The sequence below is a fragment of the Topomyia yanbarensis genome, chromosome 1 (genome assembly GCF_030247195.1).
Source record: "Topomyia yanbarensis strain Yona2022 chromosome 1, ASM3024719v1, whole genome shotgun sequence".
NCBI classification, from domain to species: Eukaryota; Metazoa; Arthropoda; class Insecta; order Diptera; family Culicidae; genus Topomyia; species Topomyia yanbarensis.
In genome coordinates, this window is record NC_080670.1 from 38,075,244 (window position 1) to 38,100,681 (window position 25,438).

Here is a 25,438-nt window from a genome sequence, read left to right on the forward strand (position 1 = left end):
GATTCCGTCTGCAAACCGACCACGTTCTGCTGCTTCGATATTTGGTTCTAAGAAGGGGATACCGGTTTAAACGACAAACCAGTTGCAACGTTTCGCCCTCAACCTACTATTGTACGATTTTGATATCAAGTACGTGCCAACCGATAAGTTTGGCAACACTGCGCGTTCTACGTGATTACGTCGTCGACATTATCCGGGTTGATGTCCGGCCCTCCCGTTTCAAGCATCTCCCTGCGTATCGGTTCGAACCTTGGGCATTCGAAGACCACGTGCTCCGGTGTCTTCTCGATGTTCTTACACTCCGGGCCCAACGGCGACGTTGCGTACCCGATCCGATGAAGATACTTTCTGATCCAGCCGTGGCCCGACAGGGGCTGTGTCAGGTGAAAGTTGACCTCTACGTACTTTCTATTGAACCGAGTCAACAGGTTTAGGATGAACCGATAGGTCTACCTTTTATCCCGTATTGTCCATTCCTGCAGCCACCTCGCCATCAAATCGATTCTCACCATTTTTCTCACGTTTTCGGTGTTTCTCCGATTGTCTCCAACGATATTGTTCTGTATGCGCTCGCGACTCGTACGGCCATCAGCCGGAGCGTCCTGTGCAGCTTTTCGCGGTTTAACTTGGTTTTCAACGGTTCATCCCAGATCGGAACCCTATATCACAGTATCGATGACGAAACACTAGCTAGCAGACATCTCGTGCTGCTTCTCGAACCGCTGACGTTTGACATGATTCTTACTATCCCGTTCGTTGTTTTCACCGATCTTTTGCAGGAGTTGTCGATGTGGTTCTTGAAGCTCAACCGGTTGTCGATTAGTTTTCCGAGTTTTTTGAGTGTATCCAGCGGACATATAGGTCTGTACGAGGTGCGATCGCCTGGTAACTTTTCATGGTTTTAGCAGCATTTCGGAGACGTTGCCATCATCTGCACCACCATCCTGAACATGTCCGGAAAACCAGGATCACAAATTTCAGCGCCACGTTTGGTATTCTATCTGGACCGCCGGGGACTGGATGCCGTCTACCTCGTGGCTCCAGTTTTCGCGTAACAAGCCGTCACAATCCTTCTTTTTAGATCAGCCGCATTAATGTTCTCGGTCTCGCTATCCCGCCGAAGTGCATAAAAAAAGGTTTTCCACTTTCGCCTGCCAGTTCCTTGGCCAATTTGGGCGAATCTCCTGGTGGTTGTCTTAGGTATGCTTCTCACAAACTGCCCACTCCATGTTCGACGTCAGTGAAGGACTACAGAATGTAAAGAAACCTTCATTGCAAAATCGTACGTCTGCCTTCACTAAAGTTTTCTACAGGATACATCCTTCTGTGCTGGTTACTCTACCACCCACTTCATAGCCCAAATTACAAAAACCACAAAAATTACATTTTTTTAATTTAAAAAGAATTGCAAAGATTGCGGAAAAAATATAACAAAAATAACAAATTTAACAGAGATCACAAAAATACATAAAATCACAAAAATTGTCGAAATTACAGTTGATACAAAAAATACAAAAATTACAAAAATTACAAAAATTACAAAAATTACAAAAATTACAAAAATTACAAAAATTACAAAAATTACAAAAATTACAAAAATTACAAAAATTACAAAAATTACAAAAATTACAAAAATTACAAAAATTACAAAAATTACAAAAATTACAAAAATTACAAAAATTACAAAAATTACAAAAATTACAAAAATTACAAAAATTACAAAAATTACAAAAATTACAAAAATTACAAAAATTACAAAAATTACAAAAATTACAAAAATTACAAAAATTACAAAAATTACAAAAATTACAAAAATTACAAAAATTACAAAAATTACAAAAATTACAAAAATTACAAAAATTACAAAAATTACAAAAATTACAAAAATTACAAAAATTACAAAAATTACAAAAATTACAAAAATTACAAAAATTACAAAAATTACAAAAATTACAAAAATTACAAAAATTACAAAAATTACAAAAATTACAAAAATTACAAAAATTACAAAAATTACAAAAATTACAAAAATTACAAAAATTACAAAAATAACAAAAATTACAAAAATTACAAAAATTACAAAAATTACAAAAATTGCAAAAATTACAAAAATTACAAAAATTACAAAAATTACAAAAATTACAAAAATTACAAAAATTACAAAAATTACAAAAATTACAAAAATTACAAAAATTACAAAAATTACAAAAATTACAAAAATTACAAAAATTACAAAAATTACAAAAATTACAAAAATTACAAAAATTACAAAAATTACAAAAATTACAAAAATTACAAAAATTACAAAAATTACAAAAATTACAAAAATTACAAAAATTACAAAAATTACAAAAATTACAAAAATTACAAAAATTACAAAAATTACAAAAATTACAAAAATTACAAAAATTACAAAAATTACAAAAATTACAAAAATTGCAAAAATTTCAAAAATTACAAAATTTACAAAATTTACAAAAATTACAAAAATTACAAAAATTACAAAAATTACAAAAATTACAAAAATTGCAAAAATTACAAAAATTACAAAAATTACAAAAATTACAAAAATTACAAAAATTACAAAAATTACAAAAATTACAAAAATTACAAAAATTACAAAAATTACAAAAATTACAAAAATTACAAAAATTACAAAAATTACAAAAATTACAAAAATTACAAAAATTACAAAAATTACAAAAATTACAAAAATTACAAAAATTACAAAAATTACAAAAATTACAAAAATCACAAAAATTACAAAAATTACAAAAATTACAAAAATTACAAAAATTACAAAAATTACAAAAATTACAAAAATCACAAAAATTACAAAAATTACAAAAATTACAAAAATTACAAAAATTACAAAAATTACAAAAATTACAAAAATTACAAAAATTACAAAAATTACAAAAATTACAAAAATTACAAAAATTACAAAAATTACAAAAATTACAAAAATTACAAAAATTACAAAAATTACAAAAATTACAAAAATTACAAAAATCACAAAAATTACAAAAATTACAAAAATTACAAAAATTACAAAAATTACAAAAATTACAAAAATTACAAAAATTACAAAAATTACAAAAATTACAAAAATTACAAAAATTACAAAAATTACAAAAATTACAAAAATTACAAAAATTACAAAAATTACAAAAATTACAAAAATTACAAAAATTACAAAAATTACAAAAATTACAAAAATTACAAAAATTACAAAAATTACAAAAATTACAAAAATTACAAAAATTACAAAAATTACAAAAATTACAAAAATTACAAAAATTACAAAAATTACAAAAATTACAAAAATTACAAAAATTACAAAAATTACAAAAATTACAAAAATTACAAAAATTACAAAAATTACAAAAATTACAAAAATTACAAAAATTACAAAAATTACAAAAATTACAAAAATTACAAAAATTACAAAAATTACAAAAATTACAAAAATTACAAAAATTACAAAAATTACAAAAATTACAAAAATTACAAAAATTACAAAAATTACAAAAATTACAAAAATTACAAAAATTACAAAAATTACAAAAATTACAAAAATTACAAAAATTACAAAAATTACAAAAATTACAAAAATTACAAAAATTACAAAAATTACAAAAATTACAAAAATTGCAAAAATTACAAAAATTACAAAAATTACAAAAATTACAAAAATTACAAAAATTACAAAAATTACAAAAATTACAAAAATTACAAAAATTACAAAAATTACAAAAATTACAAAAATTACAAAAATTACAAAAATTACAAAAATTACAAAAATTACAAAAATTACAAAAATTACAAAAATTACAAAAATTGCAAAAATTGCAAAAATTACAAAATTTACAAAATTTACAAAATTTACAAAAATTACAAAAATTACAAAAATTACAAAAATTACAAAAATTACAAAAATTACAAAAATTACAAAAATTACAAAAATTACAAAAATTACAAAAATTACAAAAATTACAAAAATTACAAAAATTACAAAAATTACAAAAATTACAAAAATTACAAAAATTACAAAAATTACAAAAATTACAAAAATTACAAAAATTACAAAAATTACAAAAATTACAAAAATTACAAAAATTACAAAAATTACAAAAATTACAAAAATTACAAAAATTACAAAAATTACAAAAATTACAAAAATTACAAAAATCACAAAAATTACAAAAATTACAAAAATTACAAAAATTACAAAAATTACAAAAATTACAAAAATTACAAAAATTACAAAAATTACAAAAATTACAAAAATTACAAAAATTACAAAAATTACAAAAATTACAAAAATTACAAAAATTACAAAAATTACAAAAATTACAAAAATTACAAAAATTACAAAAATTACAAAAATTACAAAAATTACAAAAATTACAAAAATTACAAAAATTACAAAAATTACAAAAATTACAAAAATTACAAAAATTACAAAAATTACAAAAATTACAAAAATTACAAAAATTACAAAAATTACAAAAATTACAAAAATTACAAAAATTACAAAAATTACAAAAATTACAAAAATTACAAAAATTACAAAAATTGCAAAAATTACAAAATTTACAAAAATTACAAAAATTACAAAAATTACAAAAATTACAAAAATTACAAAAATCACAAAAATTGCAAAAATTGCAAAAATTACAAAATTTACAAAATTTACAAAAATTACAAAAATTACAAAAATTACAAAAATTACAAAAATTACAAAAATTACAAAAATTACAAAAATTACAAAAATTACAAAAATTACAAAAATTACAAAAATTACAAAAATTACAAAAATCACAAATATTACAAAAATTACAAAAATTACAAAAATTACAAAAATTACAAAAATTACAAAAATTACAAAAATTACAAAAATTACAAAAATTACAAAAATTACAAAAATTACAAAAATTACAAAAATTACAAAAATTACAAAAATTACAAAAATTACAAAAATTACAAAAATTACAAAAATTACAAAAATTACAAAAATTACAAAAATTACAAAAATTACAAAAATTACAAAAATTACAAAAATTACAAAAATTACAAAAATTACAAAAATTACAAAAATTACAAAAATTACAAAAATTACAAAAATTACAAAAATTACAAAAATTACAAAAATTACAAAAATTACAAAAATTACAAAAATTACAAAAATTACAAAAATTACAAAAATTACAAAAATTACAAAAATTACAAAAATTACAAAAATTACAAAAATTACAAAAATTACAAAAATTACAAAAATTACAAAAATTACAAAAATTACAAAAATTACAAAAATTACAAAAATTACAAAAATTACAAAAATTACAAAAATTACAAAAATTACAAAAATTACACAAATTACAAAAATTACAAAAATTACAAAAATTACAAAAATTACAAAAATTACAAAAATTACAAAAATTACAAAAATTACAAAAATTACAAAAATTACAAAAATTACAAAAATTACAAAAATTACAAAAATTACAAAAATTACAAAAATTACAAAAATTACAAAAATTACAAAAATTACAAAAATTACAAAAATTACAAAAATTACAAAAATTACAAAAATTACAAAAATTACAAAAATTACAAAAATTACAAAAATTACAAAAATTACAAAAATTACAAAAATTACAAAAATTACAAAAATTACAAAAATTACAAAAATTACAAAAATTACAAAAATTACAAAAATTACAAAAATTACAAAAATTACAAAAATTACAAAAATTACAAAAATTACAAAAATTACAAAAATTACAAAAATTACAAAAATTACAAAAATTACAAAAATTACAAAAATTACAAAAATTACAAAAATTACAAAAATTACAAAAATTACAAAAATTGCAAAAATTGCAAAAATTACAAAATTTACAAAATTTACAAAAATTACAAAAATTACAAAAATTACAAAAATTACAAAAATTACAAAAATTACAAAAATTACAAAAATTACAAAATTTACAAAATTTACAAAAATTACAAAAATTACAAAAATTACAAAAATTACGAAAATTACAAAAATTACAAAAATTACAAAAACTTCAAAAATTACAAAAACTACAAAAATTACAAAAATTACAAAAATTACAAAAATAGCAAATGACAAATGGCCAAATGACGAAAATGACAATAGAACAATAGATGGGTACATGAAGACGCCGTTGATTTTGGCGAGCTTTTTGCTCACGGGTTTTCTGTTGTTAGCTCGGAGCCTCGCTTGATCCATGGAATGTGTTGAGATCGTTCATCCATTTAATTCACAAACGTTAGGATAGGCCTAGTGTTATAATTCGTGATTGAGCAATACAGCGGTACCAATTATCGCCAGATCGTTTTAGATATAGGACCACAAACAAAACAATTTGTCTACATCCAGCCAACAAGAAAGAATCAGCAGTGCGGTCAAACCAGAAGATGTACCTAAAAATATATTGCAATACAATTTTAGGTTGTAAGTAATCAATTATTTCAAGTTATTGACATGATTGCTGATTGCAGAAATTTTATTTGCATCTGAAAAACAAAATTTTTGTTGTAAATCCCGCTCATGTTTCTATTGAATTTTAATAAATCCAGCCAAAGTTTCTAATAAATGTCTGATCCCTTTAGGATAGAGACAGATTTATACTCATAATTTCAATGTAATTCGTCTTAGAATTTTTATCGAATCAAGATTCGAATATTGATTTCAACCTGTTCCTCGATATCATGATAGGGTTGTCATTTGAATTCTTATCAGAATTATGTAAGCTGGATAACGTCTGATTCTGCGCAGGGTTCCATCACAATGTTGAAGGGAGCAGAAAATCCGTGGAATTGCTGAGATTTCATCGAAATCTTCAAGTCAATAGCGATACAGAAAAATATTGAAATAGAATCCTGGAAAGGCTCATATCAGAATTTTGAACAGGATTCCGTCAGAGTGCTGAGATAATACCAGAAACCGACCTCAGATTGACCGAAATTGGCCATTGCCGAAACATTTCGCATTTTATTTTTTTTCTGATCAGGAAGTAATTTCTTTCAAAATTTTCATGGGGAACCCCCCAAACAGGTCGTTTTGGTATGTATCGCTGAAGTTTAGTGTCTTTGGCAAAGTATTTTGAGAAAAATGGAGCATTATTTTGATAATTTTGGTTTTTATACAGATAAGTGAAAACTTATCTAGATCAATTCAATTATCATCTTCATATTAAGCGAGAACAAATATTTTTAATGCCCAGCTGTGCAAAAAATTTGACCCGTCAAGCCTAATTGCGTTTGAAATTAATAACCACGAAGGGAGAAAAGTGGGGTAAACCGAGGATTTTTCCTGAAAACGTTACAAATGAGTGAAAATTATGTTTTATTAGATAAACCTAGTCTTATTAAAACAATTGAGGTAGAATTCACCTTAAAATATTTAGCCATGGGTTGGGTTTCGGATTTGCTTTAACGAGATCGGGGCCAGTTACACAGCCTGTATGCTCGAAGTAAACGGCTAGTTGGTTCCGAGGATCGTCCCGGAAGCACAAAAGTTCTAAAGGGCGAACACGAAATTATTGCGACACCGAAAATGTCATGCCAATTTTCTTATAATGTTTAAAATCAAACCAAAATTTTAGGGTAGTTTGATACATATATTTACTTCAAATATCAAAAGAAAAGTTAATCGATGGAGCCTTGAGTGTAAAATTGAACGCATTTTCGCTTGATGCCCTCCATCAAAGCCTTTACAGTGTCATCCGGTACCAGTTTCTCAGTTTTTTTTTTCATTTTCTTAACATGTCCTTCTCGTCTTTGACTGTCTTCTTGCTCTTCCGAAGTTCCCGCTTCATCATTGCCCAGTACTGCTCCACCGGGCGCAGCTCCGGACAGTTTGGCGGATTCATGTCCTTTGAAACAAAATGGACAGAATTGGCCTCATACCACTCCAGGACACTTTTAGAATAGTGACATGATGCCAAATCTGGCCAAAATAGCGGAGCTTCGTCGTGCTGCTGCAATAACGGCAAAAGGCGCTTCTCGAGGCACTCAGATTTGTAGATCTCGCCATTTACTGTGCCCTTTGTCACGAAAGCCTTACTCCTCAGTCCGCAAGAGCAGATGGCCTGCCCAATGAGATATTTAGAGGCGAACTTAGACATTTTCTTCTTGTTAAATTTGTCGTCCACATAGAACTTGCTCTTGCCGGTGAAAAACTCCAACCCCGGAATTTGCTTAAAATCGGCTTTTATATACGTTTCGTCGTCCATCACACAGCAGCCATATTTTGTCAGCATCTTCTCGTAGAGCTTCCGTGCCCGAGCTTTAGCCGTCGATTGTTGCCGCTCATCGCGGTTTGGGATGTTCTGTACCTTGTATGTATGTAGTCCAGCTCTCTTCTTTGCATTCTGGACGTAGCTCTGCGACATGCCGATCTTTTTAGCCAAATCACGGCTTGAGACGTTGGGATTTGCTTTAATCATCCGCTTCACCTTCACCCTCCGTCTTTTTGTTCTTCGGTCCCGGTTTTCTTCCAGCTCCTTTGCCGTGGTCCAACGTCAACCGGTCCTGCAACCGCTTCAACTCTCTGGAGACGGTTGAATGGTGAATGTTCAACATTTTTCCCAACTGCCGGTGCGACAGGTCAGGAAATTCCAGGTGTTTGGAAAGAATTTGTTCTCTCGACTCGCGTTGGTTCACCTCCATTTTCGTTGAATCGAAAAACACGACTTCGAGTTTGACAGCATGTAAACAATACACATCAATGAGAAAGTGTGCAAAATTTGGTTGATTTTTCCCAATGGTAAAAAAGTTATGCCCTGTTGAATGTGTCGCAATAATTTCGTGTTCGTCCTTTATAACGCTAAACGTGTCTAATTCATATGCTTGACCATAATCGAACCATTTCCATTGAAAAAAGCTCATCTTCATACGTCTGACCAAAACCATTCGTCTTTACCGTCGAAGGAATTAATATGTACCTACCTACACTTCTATCGTTTTTGTATCCTGAAAGTAGTTATTAATTGCATGCTCTTTGTTCCGAGATAAGTCACAAAACATTCCAAATTATTTATATTATTGTTCTTTTTCGATTCTCTATTTATAGTTCGATTTGGTTCGATAACAATTTTGAAGTGAAATGAGTTACACGACGCCATAAGAAAGAAACAGAACGAAAAGCAAGCCAATTTGTATCAAAACACAAAAACCACTAGCCATTATTTTCCTATATAAATGTGATCTAACTCTGACTAGTTCAATGTATAGTTCTTAAGTCAAAGCTTCGAATCTCGTACTGTTACAGTAAATAAAAAAACAACTACCTCGGAAGCACCAAAACTATACCAATACAAAAAAAACCACAAGTGTAAAACCAAACTATCAATCGCCTCCTTTAAAACGCAGGTTCATTAGCGATAGAAACTCTTACGTAGACACCTCATTCAAACCAAAGTACGAGGACTTGAATGATATCAATGCATGGGGTTTGGGCACTGGTTCAACAACAGCACAACCACAACCACCACCACCACCACCACTACCATCATCATCATTCTCTTCACCACTCTACGGTAGTAGTTACAGTAAAAGCAGCAATGTAAATCCCCTCACGCATCATCAGCCAAGGTAGGTTTGTACTGCTACGGATGCAACAAAAATCAATACAACAAATTGCCCCAGAGTGTTTGGATCACCACCACCACCACCACCATCACCAATCCCCGAGGTAGTGGCACCCCGCTTAGTTTGACACGGAATATACCATCCCCGCCCACACCACCTTGCACTCACTCGTTCTCCTCGGTGGAGTCGTGGATGCAGACACCGGAAAAAAACATCTTTCTTGTGCCACTAACCGCCTGAATTCAAGACTAACCAACACTTAACGGAAGAACAAACTTACTTCTGCTGGTCGCCTGACCCGGAAGAAGAAGCTTTCACTAACAGTTTTGCACTAAAATCACCAATTTGGAACTAAAACCATCAAACTGTGTGTGTGTGCGTGAATGTGTGTGCAATTAAATCGGTTTATGCGTAAAACATAAACATCATCATAAACCACGGTGATGGTTCACCCTTCGTAGGCGAGTGCGTATCCATTTCCTATACAACATGCTGACCACCGTGCATTGGGCGAGGAGCTGTTTTCTGCTTTGGTCCAATCCTAACTATAATTACTACATTATGACCCGATTCCCAACCAAGCCAGCGAAGAAAGCTACTCCCGATCGTTGGGTGATCATCGTTGTTGCATCGTGTGTTCGACAATTAATTGGAATTTTTTTTCAGGATGTTTTTACCAACCTGGAAACTACTCCACGCTTGTTTGTCTGTGTTACAGTTTCTACTCGAGCAAACATCGGAAGTAGCTTTCATCGCGCTGGCGTACACTATCCGATATTAAATTTCCCCCGGATTTATCTTCGCAAATAGTAATCAAGTGTTTTTTTTTTCTCCGTTTCTGCGACTTCCTACTCATCGATATCGGACTACACAGAATTTCTGGCCCGAAACCGGTATATGGACCACCATCGTCAGGCTTCTCGTCGTTTGCCTCCAAGCGAACTCCGACCGGAGCGGCCACTTCGATTGCAGCCTCGTACGTGTCCGCCCCGGCCGGTTTGACAATGACGGCGGAGGAACAAATGGTAAGTGATGCTTTCTAGAGCTGATATTGTGTCTGTACCACATACAACTATATAGGGTTACCAAATGGGCTGAAAGCGAAATAAGGACATTTTGAATTTTGACCGAGACTAACAAATTTTACTAATCTTTGACTAAATGTGTTTGGTTGAGTGGTGTTAAGAAAAGTTAAGTCCTAAGAAACTATGCAGAGTATTAGGTCGTGGCATACCGTGTTACATTTGAAATTTGTATGGATATTATTGCGAGAAATCCTATATTTTTCATCTTCGTTTCCAAAAATCAAAGTTTTTTCTTAAGAGAACTTATTGATTAAAGTCCATGAAGTTACTAAGAAATTTGCCGACTGTGCTAAAAAGTGATAGCTGTTTAAAATTCGATGGTTTGAACTAGAGGACAAATCTTTTTTTTTTCTCAACAAGATGAGAAACATGAAAAGTATTAGTTTGTAACTTTTCTTCAGGCAATAAAATTTTTGGCTGAACTAAACTTTTCGAATCATTAAATGAAAATAACAAATCAAAAGATTCTAAGGAAGTGAACAACTAAAATGGCGAGTAAAATGTTTCATTCGCTTGAGTGAATTTAATCTAATTGATTTCAAATATAACATGGATTGAGATTAAAACTAAGGACATTTGAAGTAAAATTAAGGACGCTTTCCCAAATCATCGAAATTAAGGACATGTCCTTTAAAATAAGGACGGTTGGTAACCCTAAGTAACTACAACATACGTTCAAATGGAATAAAAACTTGTTTGTTCGAATGTTCTAAATATGCCAGAACTCTTGCGTTTCTAAACGTTCAAGTATTTCAGAACACCATTGGTGTCAAAATTCTTTCTATTTTGTTATCAAAATAACCCTTAGTTTTGAAATAATCACAAGATTGGAAAAAAACGTTCTAGCGTTCTGAGAATGTATCTTGGAGGTTTGGTGTATTTCGCAAAAATTGTTAGTGAATTATGCATTATTTTGACAGCTTTGACTTTTACCAAGATCAGTTATATCTTTTGACACAGACGTTTCAAAATAAACTTTCTTCTACAAAATGGTCGGTTTTGATCTTTTCGACATATGGGTCGAGAACACATATACCTCTACAGTCTTCGTAGATGGTGCTGTCTGTCATTTTACGCTGAATGCTTCTTAAAATAACATTTAGCAATATATTCAGAGCCGGCGTTACACTTTTAGCACGAGTGGGTAGTAAGCATAGGGTGAGGGTAATAGAACAGGGATTTGTCTAATTTTCGCAATACACACGCTTGCATTACATTTACATTAAATCACTTGCAGTGTGTTTGTGTAAATGAAGTTGTTGTGCATCGATATTTTCAAATATGTGCCCGAGATACATACGTGGCAGATTTCAAATTTATGAAGATGTCCAAATTTTTGGAGTGGGTAATTAATGAGCGTCAGTCAGTCAGTACAACCCGCGCCGCTCAAGTACACGCTTACTTGTAATATATATATATATATATATATATATATATATATATATATATATATATATATATATATATATATATATATATATATATATATATATATATATATATATATATATATATATATATATATATATATATATATATATATATATATATATATATATATATATATATATATATATATATATATATATATATATATATATATATATATATATATATATATATATATATATATATATATATATATATATATATATATATATACATATATATATATATATATATATATATATATATATATATATATATATATATATATATATATATATATATATATATATATATATATATATATATATATATATATATATATATATATATATATATATATATATATATATATATATATATATATATATATTTATATATATAGACACAGCAAAGCTCCGTTGCTTCCAACTGCGAGTGAAATCAGTGAAACCACAATTATAAATTTCGGGAGAACGCAATCACGATTGACTTTTCGCAGACCCATCTTAGACCTGCAGTGAGCAAGGAGGAACAGTTGATGAATCAGAATATGGAACTTGTGCTCACAGCAGTGTCACACATACAACTACATCATACGAGACAAGAAGACGTCCATCTTCCGTATACAATACCGGATCCCAGTGGTCAACTGCTTCGTATCCTTGGCCCGCCAATTATTTTTGTGCACTAGATTTTTAAAGACGCCTTGTCCGGTCAGAAGACGTACTTTCCATCCACATGATGCTCCTTTAACAACGACAGAATTTTTTCGAGACACTCCTCCTGGCAGTGATTTTTTCGATCGGCGCCACAAAAACTCGTTCCGTCCTTGTTGTCGAACAGCTTCTTGCAACGCTTCTTCTTCTTCGTCATTATCTTAGCCGGGCGGCCGCTACCGGTCTTTCGCTCCACATTCAGGGATACCAGTATCCAGTAAACTGTACTCACGGGCACGTTTTCGTCTAGAAAGTGGTCTACCGTAATTTTTTTTCCACGATGACCATGCGTTTCGTAAAACCGCACAACACGCTCGCGGAGTGCTTGCTGTTTCGACGCCATCTTCGATTGAACTGATAGCACCCGAGCGACAAGAAACATGCCACGCATTTCCAGGGAGTCCAGAGAGCAATTCTCTTGGAGAGAAAAATTACGCTCTTTACTTTAATTACAGAATAGTATTGAAATCATTCTCATTTTTTAATGAAAATGTCTATACAAAAATCACTCGAAAACACAAAGCACACCGAACATTCAACAGCAATAAACAGAGCTCTAGCTCGACGACATGGACGCAAACACGAACGACGGAGAAGGCAGACGATCAGCAAGTGACAAAGGGTGATTTTAACCATTGCTCATCAGTGAGCAAGAAAAATAACACGAGAAGCGGAAAGCAGTGCGTCCAGAATCAATAATATTCGTTTATTTGCTTATCTTTCATGAATTGGAAATTGTATATTATTTTTCAAAAAAAGGCGAATGGCCCTTGAGAAACCTTTTGCTAGGTAGCTTTTGCTAAGAGCTAGAACCAGTTTAAACTTATCTAGATCTATGCAAAATATTCTCCCAAAAGAGAAAAAAAGGTTTGAACTATCACCATAAAAATATGAATTTTATCGGTGACGTAATTGCAAACATGACTCAATTTAACAAACTGTAATTCACGAAATGACGGAACATAGCCGTGTTCCGTTTAATTTTACATGAAACATATACTTTACATGCGCAATAGCAAAAAATTGCACTTACAACCATTTAGAACAAACGCTATATGTGGAGTACAATTACGTGATTTACGATATTAAACGTCGTGTAAAATTACAATCAAACGTAAAACTAAGACATTTTTGATGCTCGTATATGTCAGGGTCAGGAGGCGTAAATTTACACGATATTGATTGGGTTATAGCGAATTTCGCTAAACCGGAAGTCGCCATCTGTGATTTCGAAATGGCGTCAAAAATCAACTACTGGCGACTACTCTTCAAGACCATTCCGAAAATACCCATATTGATTGGGTTATGGCGAATTTCACTAAACCAGAAGTCGCCATCTTTGATTTCAATATGGCGTCAAAAATCAATTTCTGGCGCCTACTCTTCAAGTCCATTCCTAAAATACCCATATTGATTGAGTTATAGCGAATTTCGCTAAACCGGAAGTCGCCATCTTTGATTTCAAAATGGCGTCAAAAATCAATTTCTGGAACCTACTATTCAAGACCATTCCGAAAATATCCATATTGTTGGGGTGCGACCATAAGGAATCTTCAAGACCCCTCTCTTCCATCTTTTCGAAAATCTTCTAAGTCTTTTGCATTCAAAAGGACTTAGAATATGTTTTGAAAAAAACCGTGTTTCGCCATTAACAAAATAAAAACTGCCCAAATTCTTCTAAGTTCTTCGCATTTAGAAGGACTTAGAAATTTTTTTTCAGAAAAAAGTCCAAGTCTTTCGCATTCAAAAGGACTTAGAATATTTTTGCAAAAACCGAATCCGCGTAAAAAAAACCGCGTTAATTGGAAAATCCGCGTAAAAAAGCCCGCGTTAATTGGAAAATCCGCGTAAAAAACCCGCGTAAAAATCCGCGTAAAAAAACCTGGGTGTATTCCACTCAGACAAGACCATGTGTATTCCTCATGTACATTGATTGGAAAAAAAAAACTTCAATGACGGGAATCGGTTGATAGATCGTACAATACTGACTACCTGGTGAAGTATTTTGAGTTACTATTCAATGGATAATGGAGCAAAGAAGACATAAACGGAATGCGGATAAGGGTCGATGTACAGGCGTTAGACGAATATCAGTGGGAAGGACGTTATCTCGGCCGAACTTCTGAAAATCGGGAGTGACCGGATGTACAAAAAAATGGCAGTATGATACGTATGGAAGATTGATTGGATAGTATCATATGCCTTATCGTCCAGAAAGGCCACAAACACGAGTGTAATGTTACATGGGTGCGTTTCGGCTTCGCCTCATCAGAAACCGACACTAACATTTTGTCGGAATAGATTAGCGCCGGCTTGACGCAAATTCCTCAAAATCTAAAACACACTTTGTGTTTTAATCGAACGACTGATCAAACGTGGTGTCCCGTCCGAGCAGAAGTTCTGTTAATGCCGATGAGACAAATATAGCATAACGAGTGTAATAAAAATCAAGGCATAAGGATCTTCAATACCGCATTTACAAGTTGCTCTGTTTAGCAGACTACGTCTGCGTGGTTTCGACAAGGACAATCAATGTTGTTTATTCTGTGACAAATTCTGAATGAAGTCTGAGAATACAACTTGAGGATTCATCATCTGTGGATTTCAAGGTGACCTACGATTCAGTGAAACGAAACGAACTCGGGCAGACAATGGTTGAACATTGTTTGCCGACAAAATTAATTAAGCTTATTTGTATGACGTTGGATGGGTAGAAAACAAGCGTCAAAATAGCACGCTTAGGGGACGTTAGATGAATTGAATCAGGGGATACACTGTAATATAGCACTCGAAGGTGCCATACAAAGAACTGATGCGCAGAGGAATCACCACGAGATCTTAGCTTAATTGGCGTTGATCGCAGAGTAGTGGAAACGGTAAGTTTGCCTTTTACAATGTAGTTTGCGACAGACTGACTATAAACTCTGACAAGACTAAATACATGGTAGCTGGTAGGAAGCGAGGCAGTCATAACGCTTCCGAGATTGTCGACTAATTCATATATCTTGGAACGCTACTGACAGATGATAACAATATTAGATGTGATGCGGCTACGAATAGGACTTTCAATTGTTTACTAAAGTCCCGTAGCCTACACACATCTTGCTCTACTCAATTCACTGATACTCCTTGTTGCTCTGTACGTCCATAAATCAATTGTTCGACCATAATGATGATGATGATGATTAGAAATTAGAATAAGAAAGAGTTAAATTTGGTAGAACGGTTTTAATCAATTACTTATTACATTGAAGACATCTAAGTTTTGCCGTTCTCCTATAGAAAGGTTAAGCAATCACTCTGAAAACCGACCTTTTAACCGAGGGTCAGAGGGCTGAGTCTTTTATACCATTCGACTCAGTTCGTCGAATTCGGCAAATGTATGTGTGTGTGTTTTTTTAGAGAGCAGTAAAAAAAAATCAGGAAAACCGTGAGACCTGAGGGAAAATGTACAAAACCCCAATGTCTCAGGGAACGGGTTTGGGCTGCCATCACCCGACCCGCTAAAAAACTACTGCTCTTGCCCAGAACCTGATTCCTCCCCGGCACTACCTTACGGCATTACTTCGGGGAGGGGTTTTTATGTGCATAGCACACACTCTAATTCAACTACTTACTAGTTCGTTTCCTTCCGCAGGGTTACAGCACCACTCCTCGACACACCACCAATTCTCCACCATCCACACAGACTGGCAATTTCTTCATGGCAGTCGGAAAGCTGGCTCTGAGTCGAGACTTAGTGCTCCTCCCCTACGAAGACAATCTGGGCGGCAAACTTCAGACTGTCTAATTCACTGAGCCCTTCGGGTCCCTTATGCCAGTTAGCACCGCCACTCCCTTCTCGCACCATTCAGTGCCGTTTACTCGTTGAGCACCAGACTTATTCGCGAACTACTCGGTCTAGTCCCCGACGATGGACGTAGCCTACTCCGACGGAGAATTCCCCGGCGAGAGAAGTTCTCCCGAAACCGAGCCAACCAACCAGGTGTCGATGTCAGTTCGGCGATTCCGGTGGAGCAGGGCGTCCGGTTCGCTGATGTCCCGACGACCTGCGACTGATGGTATCTCGTCGCGGTCTACTCAGTCTAGTCCCCGGCGGTGAATCTAGCTTACGCCGACGGAGAGTTCCCCGGCGAAGGAAGCTCTCCCTATACCGATTCTTCTTTTGTTTTAGCACCACAATTTCTTGAGCCCTTTGGCTCCCTATACGATGCCATTTAGCACCGCAACTCACTGTGCCCTACATCTCCCGCCCTTACTTGTTCGCTAACTACTCGGTCTAGTCCCCGACAGTGGATCTAGCCTACTCCGACAGAGAATTCCCCGGCGAGAGAGGTTCTCTCGAAACCGAGCGGAAGATTTCCGCCGATACCGTTGTTCGTTTCCGTGAGCCATTTAGCTCCCCGCTTCGTCCCGATCTACTCGATCTAGTTCCCAGTAGGTGCTGAGGTCCATCCAACAATTCCGGGTGGAGCGTAGCTTCCGGTTCACTGGCGCCCCAACGACCCACTGCTAGCTGTACGACGCGGTCTACTCGGTTTAATCCCCGGCGTTGGATCTAGCCTACTCTCCAGCTACCCGGTAGGGTGTCGAGGTCGGTCCGGCGATTGCGGTGAAGGGTGACGTCCGGTTCACTGGCGCCCCGACGACCCGAACCCGGTGCTACGTCGCGTACTACTCAACTGGTCCCCGTCGATAGACCTAGTCTACACCATGGTCGATCCGGCGATTCCAGTTGGAGTGTAACTTCCAGTTCATCGGAGCTTCGATGGCTTGAAGCCGTGTACTGCTACGTTAATGGTCGTTGCCCCTCTCGCCAGCTTCGTTGCAACGCTGAATATTGTTCATGTTAACGTCCTCACCGACAATAGTTCTCATCTCGTTTTGCTCGTGCTCGAATCGCGGGCATTCGAGGACCACATGCTCAGGTGTCTCCTCTGCATCACCGCACGCGATGCAGAACGGCGAACTAGCGTGGCCGAACCTGTTCAGATACTTTTTGAAACAGCCGTGACCAGACAAGAACTGCGTCATGTGGAAGTTCACCTCCCCGTGCGCTCTGTTCACCCAGACCGACAAGCGTGGAATTAGTCGATGAGTTCATCTACCGTTAACATCGTTATCCCACTGATGCTGCCACTTGATTAAGGTGTCAGCTCGGATTCGTTTACGGACTCCTCTCGTGCCTCGATCCCTATAACACTCGCTATCTTCTTCGAGTGGGAGGTTTATTGGAATCGTTCCACCTATCACGTAGGCTGCCTCTGACGAGATAGTTCGATACGCGCTAGACACCCGCATGGCCATCAGCCTAAACGTGCTGTTCAGCCGAGATGTGTTCCTCTTCGTCTGCAGTGCCGTCACCCAAGCAGGTCCTGCATATCTGAGCACCGATGTGGAAACACTCGCCAGTAGTCGCTTTTTACTGCTGCTGATCGCCGAATTGTTGGGCATGATCCGAGATAGTGCCGAAATCACTTTTACGGCCCTCCCGCATGCATGGTCGATGTGGCTATTAAAGCTTAGCCGGTCGTCTATCATCACTCCCAGTTGTTTAGCTTCCCGCTTTGAGTCGATGATACAATCTCCGACCGAAATTCTTGCCTGCTGCACTGCCTTTCGATTGCTTATCAGAACCATTTCAGTTTTGTGGTAAGCTAACGTCAGCTTCTTCTCGCGCATCCAGTCTTCCACAACGTCTATCGCCTCCGTTGCGAGTACTTCCACTTCCTCAAGTGATTCGCCGGTCACTAGGAGCACCACGTCGTCCGCAAAACCGACAATCTTCACGCCCCTGGGGAGGCTCAGCTTCAGCACTCCGTCGTACATAGCATTCCAGAGAGTTGGGCCGAGAATGGAACCCTGTGGAACGCCCGCTGTTACGGTTACATTGCTTTTTCCGGCGTCAGTTTCGTAGATCAGTTGCCGGTTCTGGAAGTAGCTCCTCAGGATCCTACAGAGGTACTCAAGAACTTTCAGTCTGTGCAGCGAATCGGCGATTGCAGCGCAGCTAGCACTGTTGAAGGCATTTTTTACGTCCAGTGTAACCACTCCGCAGTAGCGGTTTGCTCTTCTCTTTTGCTTCTGTGCCGCCTCCATAGTTTCCATAACTGTTCGTATGGCGTCCACAGTGGATCTACCTTTCCGGAAACCGAACTGCATATTGGATAGTCCATTCTCTCCCTCTGTGTATGTTGTAAGCCTGTCAAGGATTACTCTTTCAAGCACTTTGCCGACTGTATCCAACAGGCATATCGGACTGTATGCTGAAGTATCTCCAGGGGGCTTGTCTGGCTTCGGCAACAGCACCAGCTTTTGTCGCTTCCAGATGTCGGGGAAGTCACCATCGTCGATGCACTTTTGCAACGCACTCCTCAACATATCTGGGATCGATAGGATTGCTGTTTGCACAGCCACGTTGGGGATACTGTCTGGCCCCGGGGCCTTTTTGGTTCTCAAGGCTTTTGCCACCACCATCAGCTCCTCGTTGGTTACTCGAGCTTCTTCTTCGTAGTCATACTGCGTCCCGTATGGCGTGGGCGGCCAGGCTGTCGGTCCATGCTGCGGAGTGCTTCTACGATGGCTCTCATCCTCTCCGGGCACCTATCCGGTGGCACTGCTGGTCGTCTTATCTTCGCCATGGCAACTCGATAGGCGTCGCCCCACGGGTTCGAATTGGCGTTGCGATAAAGCTCTTCTAAGCAGGCTTTCTTACTGAGCTTGATTTCTTTGTTAAGTGCGGCTCTTGCCGCCTTATTCGCTGGTCTTAGAGCATCTCTTTCCGCGACGTTTCGGGCTCTCTGCATCTTCCTCCGGGCTAGGTGGCAGCATGCACGTAGGTCGTCAATCGCCAAATTCCACCAGAAGGCTGGGTGGCGAGTGTACCTTGGTTTACCTTCTCTGGGCATGGTTGCATCGCACGCTCTTGCTAATGCCGTTGTCACTTCATCTGCACCGAAGTCAATGTGATTGCACTGTGTGTGTATGTGTGTGTGCGTGTGTGTATGTTTGAATGTGACCAACAAATGCACATCGGTTACTCGGAGATGACCGAACAGATTTTAACAAACTTAATGTCAAATGAAAGGTACAACGTTCCCATAGGCTACCATTGAATTTCATTTAATTCCGACTTCCGGCTCCCGAGTTACGCGTTGAAGAGTGCTGTCACACAGCAAATTCCCATACAAACTGGTAACATTATGATGTCCATATGATGTAATACATATTAAAATGGGTGCAACAGCTCCGGAAGTCCCGGCTTTCGGGTATATCCCACAAATAAAGTCACATCGGTTTTTCGGTGATGACTGAACCGATGTTCTTAAACCAAGTCGCAAATGAAAGGTATAATATACAGTTGGGTATTGCATCACCCCTCCCTTGCCTTTACACCTCCCCCCTTAATCACCGCTCCACCCGTTGGACAAATATCACACCCGTATTCCCTTCATCCACCACGCATACCGAAATAAGATAAAGGATTTCTGACGCAGTAACAGAAAATTATAACAAGAATTAGCGTTGTTTGTTTTACTAAGAAAAAATCTAAATCCTCTGGCTTTGAAAAATTAATAATATGAATCAAAGAATACGGTGTCGTCAAGCTAACGCAAACGTTCCATATCAAATAAATGAATTTAATAAAAAAGTGTCACCGACAGATATCGCCCTCAGAGCATTTTGTTGTAATATTCGTATCGGGATCTCCATTGTTAGCACAACAGCCGAATAACAATTTAGCCAATCTTGCGCTTTAAATAATGCCAAACCACTTTTGCGGATACCCTTGGTTACGGTACACAACGTCCTTTTGTTGGGAAACTAGAATTGATACCTTTTATGAAAAATGTTGCATCCGTTTACCCAACAAATCGATTAGAGGCAACTATCGTACCGGTCAGTTCATGGGTCAACGAATTAACCCTTGGAAAGCGACAGTTCAGTGAAAGGTCCATCTTCCGTAACATCGCTAGCAAAAAAAAACGATAACAAAGTGTTAATTACTGCATCAAACAAATCACTGAGGCTTCAAACCGCCTGCCAAGCGAAATGGTTCTTCGTTGGACATAATGAAGTTTTTTGTTCGGTTATAAAAACGAGCGCTTAATTACAGGCCATTCTCCCGAGGTAATTTACACTTCCACAGGCTCAGTTGAGATGAGCAAAAGCACTTCGACCCAATGGCACCGCCATCCTGTTGGATGATCATTAGGTCCACGGTTTGTCGTCCGCGCAGCTAAAATCGTTTAGTGCCGTGAAGGTTACTCCGACTGTGGGGAAATAAAATTAATTGTTTAAGCCAGCTGGACAGAAATTAAACTAATCTATGAGTAGTTTTTAGCCGTTGGAAGTGAAAGCAAGCGTCCAGTTGAGGTTCCATTCATTAAGAAGTGTAAAAGACACACACGTTCCTGCGATGGATAAGATTTTGCTGGAACATGCTACCAGCAGTTGTTAAGGTCATAATATTAATTGCAATGGCAGTCGGAAGCTTAGCAAAGAGCAATTTGGATTTTTTGTTAGAGTAATGTGAGATGAAGATATTAGATAAAAACATTGTTTTATTCAAAATATCTTTTATACACCACTTGATTTTTTTCTCTCTGCTACTTCCACGCATCATCTATGGTGTAATACGAAGTCAATTGAGTGTAATATACCAATCTTGACCTTGAACCTCCATCAATCACAAAGCAGCTCGAAGAAAGTGAAATCTCAGCAATCACTCCTCTATCCGAAGGCGCCTGCTTTGATGCACGACAGCATTCTGCTATCGCGTCATATCGATCCATCTTGGAATGGTGCATGAAGAGTTTTGTCCTACCTATCATCTACCTTTCCCAAGGTTTGACCGGCACTTTATTCCGACTTAGTCCGGAACACAGCGGAAGATGGTCGAAAGAGTACCTTCCTACAGCGCCTGTAGCGATCGGATTTTAACTGATCAGCAACGAACATCCAAACACTCAAAGGTAAAATGCGAACCTCGCAGCCGCGCACTCTACTTGATCAGAGATGCATGAAGAAGGGCTTGGTCGAACCGCACCGGCCCTCATCAAGTGAAGAAGCTGCGGCTGTTGCAAATTGGCTCTAGCTTTTCGCTTTCTCAGTGTCTTGTGCCACAGCTCAAAAGTGTGTAAAGTTTGATGGGGATAATGGTTCCGACTGTGTGCTGAGCTATGCCATGAGCACCGGCACTCGGAAGGAAAGTGTGTCTTAGACTTATTGGAATTTGATCGTACGCGTGTGTTTTGTTTTCGTTATGAGCTTCAACCGGAGGCTATACTCGTCTCAGCCAAGAGACTATAGGGTGCACCACGAAATCGAAAGTTTGTCGATTCTCTGCCCAACCCAAATGGGAGGTCTAAGCACTGCGGTTGACAAAAGGGTAATTTCCCTAATACAATAGAAAGATAATGTGTTTGTCTGGCATTCAGTGAACTTTGGTGAAACTGAGGTTTGCTTTTATGAATCAATGATGGACGTGTGATTAGGAATGTTTTGTTTGTTTCTATTATTGCCACAGCGCCACTATAAATGCTATTTTATATCTCTCTCCCCCCTCCAAACAGATTCGAGAGGCCCAGCGGCAGGAGGCTTACAGGATAGCCCAGGAGCAGAGGCTGATCGCGAAACAGCAGCAGATCATCAATCAGCAGGCCTTCATGCAGGAGGGCGTCACACCGCGGCCAGTCGATCCGTTCTACAGCCCGATCCTGCAGCGGATGGACAAGGTGTTCAATTCGCTCGGAATCTTGGACGAAAACTGCCGCGAACGGCTCGTCTGTGCCATGTACAAGACCCCGGCTAAATTCAGTCCACACAGTAACTACATCTCGGCGGAACTGAGCAGGTGAGTCACACTTTTTACGGCAGACGGGGGTTTTAGGGAGGGAGATCAAAAAGGTGGGGAGGTAGATGTACTGCACGGTGAAATTAACTGCAGCGAACCGATTCTACGAAAACGTGTACTATTTTTCATTTATAATCAACGAAATTCCTCTTAGTTCATGACGCATATTTTTTTAGGATCAAATAAATAGTTGAAGTTGTGATCAGCAGCTATTTTTTACTAGAGAAAGTTTTTACGCTTGAAAAAAATTTCCGATGGTAGAATTGCTGCCAATGGTAATCATGCTGAAATGTGGCAAAAAATAACATTTTTATCAAATCAGAACACATTCACACATTCATGAACATGAACAAATTTTCAATAATTTTAGAATGTTAACGAAGTACTGTCTATCAAAAAGCCCAACATGCTGTAAGTTGACAAACGAAGCTCCTGCGAATTTAGTTGGTGCATTGTTTTGCTAACTTTTTTGGTCTCGTACCTTTCCAACAAGTGTGCTACAAGGTTCTTGATCACCCGATCAAAGTTAGACCTTTTGAGCTTCCTTGTAAATGTCTAGAGTCACTCCACTTTTTCCTGTATTTCTCACCCTTTTTTGTTCCAGAAGTGATGTAGGGAATGGAAGTTTCACCACATTCGCAAAACGCCTGCCAAATCAGATTTTTTTTGGTAAATTTCAACATTTTCTTTATTCGAACGAACTCTGCAACGGCAAATCTGTTGAGGGAATTAATGACAGTCAACCCAATCGTAAGTTTCGTCGTCCACCACGATCCAAGACGATTCGATGAGCTATTGTATGTAATATTCCCGGGAACGAGGTTTTGCGATGTTTTTCTGTTTGGTGCTTTTTTAACTGGAAAATATGTGACGCCTTGCATTTTTTTAGAAGCGCACTGGATTGAAAAGCTTTATTGGTGCTTGTATCCCGCCAAAAATTTCTTGGCCGCCTTTCGGTTCACTGGAACACTTTTACTGCGCTCCTCGAAAGTTCTAATCAACCGAGATACGGTGGAATCAATTCCAAACTTCTTAGCGATTAATTAATGAGAGGCTTCTGTGCTCTTATCATAAATGTACAGAATTTGGGCTCGGATCACTTACCGTTTTGACAACATGGCTGCTATGAAGCTTGTCAGATGTACACTGGTGGTTGTGACACAGTAAGATACTTACTCCCCCTACTCAACAGGGAAGGGATCCAATAAAAAATGGCGAATACTTGTTTGTGTAAATCATTACGAACTGTTAAGGTATTTATTTAGTACATTGCAGCTTATCGAATCATGATGATTGATGAATAATACAGATACGAGTAGTCTTTAATGGCTTCCCTTTTAAATAACTTCTGTTCATGGTTTGCCAAATTCTTCGTCACTCTCCACGCAGGTCAGGAAACGCATATCCAAAATTATATATTCCCTTTTACAAATCGTGTATCAGAACATTTTTCTAAGATGGCATGTTCTCCTCTCCCCACTTTACAGTCCATGCAGATGTAAATAATACAATTTGCTTGCTCATTTTTTTTTATCTACACGCTTAAAAATATCTAGAAAAATTAAAGTGTTTTGCGACGACGCAAAACATCAAAAAATGAGATAATGATAGCACTGGATAAAGAATTTCATCAGCTGCATTCGACTTTTGCCAGATTGGAAATATGTAACAATAAACAAGAATTATGGAAAAATTAGTTTCCAATTATAATGTAAAGGATGCTACGATTGAAACTTTAAACTCGTTTTTTCTCTAAATCAATATATTGTCACTTAGTTCGGTCTGACTTAACACCGACCATATCCTTTCATAATTGTCATTTTTAACAATAAATGAGCATTTAGATTGAAAAGAAAAGGCCTTTAATGGTAAAATACAACCAATTTAAACAAGGCATTTTACGAAAATCGAAAAGAGTGTACCTAACTGATGTTCAAATCTGCAGAGTATTATTGAAACCCAAATATCTGAATAGAACAACCGACCGGAAGTAAAAGAACAGAAACAGCGACGAAGGCCTGGTTGAGAACGCCGGTTGAAGAAAAATAAAGAAATCCAAGCGTTATTGGGCGACGCTAAAGTTGCTTAACCACGCGCACTGGAAAATTGCGTGCGCAGATTCTTGTAGACCAGTATTTTAGTTTTTTTGTGAATAGAACAAAGACTAGAAAGTAGGGAATAAAATGGAAAGCTCCATAGAAGTTTGAAGAGCATATTACTAAAATGTGAGTATAAGGGGTCACATACTTTTTTTTTTTTCAAAAAATCGAAAAAAAAAATTCGCTTTCACTGAAACTACAACTCCATGAAAACACTTCCCTAAATTGTTATAGAGATCCGAGCAATGGATCGAAAGTTACAACGCTTAAAAGCGCGCTTCGTCTATCAAGAGTAGTGGTATGCATAAAACATAAACATCGATTTACGAAACTTTTTGGGGTCGCTGATTACGATTCTGATGTCAGAATTCGAATACTCACAATGGCGCCTACAAAATGGTAACCATTTACGAAATTGGCAAATTTTGTTACAGTCAGTATAAAACATCAGAATCAGCGACCTCGAAAACCCCTTTGTAAGACATTTCAGGCCAATATAAAAAACAAGAAATTTAGCCAAGCACAGTCGCCATATTGGATCCACCATTTTGTATTTTTACATTTTCGACGTCAGAATCAGAATCAGTGACCCCGAAAACCCCCTTATAAGACGTTTTAAGCCAATATAAA

General features: G+C 36.2%; 1 protein-coding gene across 1 annotated transcript in view; it reads left to right on the forward strand.

The window, feature by feature from the left end:
• Positions 1-22,713, forward strand: part of LOC131677389 (uncharacterized) — a 56,497-nt gene extending 33,784 nt beyond the window's left edge. The window contains exons 5-7 of the mRNA XM_058957182.1: positions 9,406-9,627; positions 10,499-10,649; positions 22,429-22,713. Coding sequence (XP_058813165.1) covers positions 9,406-9,627; positions 10,499-10,649; positions 22,429-22,713 — 658 coding nt within the window. The remainder of the gene's footprint in view (positions 1-9,405; positions 9,628-10,498; positions 10,650-22,428) is intronic.
• Positions 22,714-25,438: the final 2,725 nt, after the last annotated feature.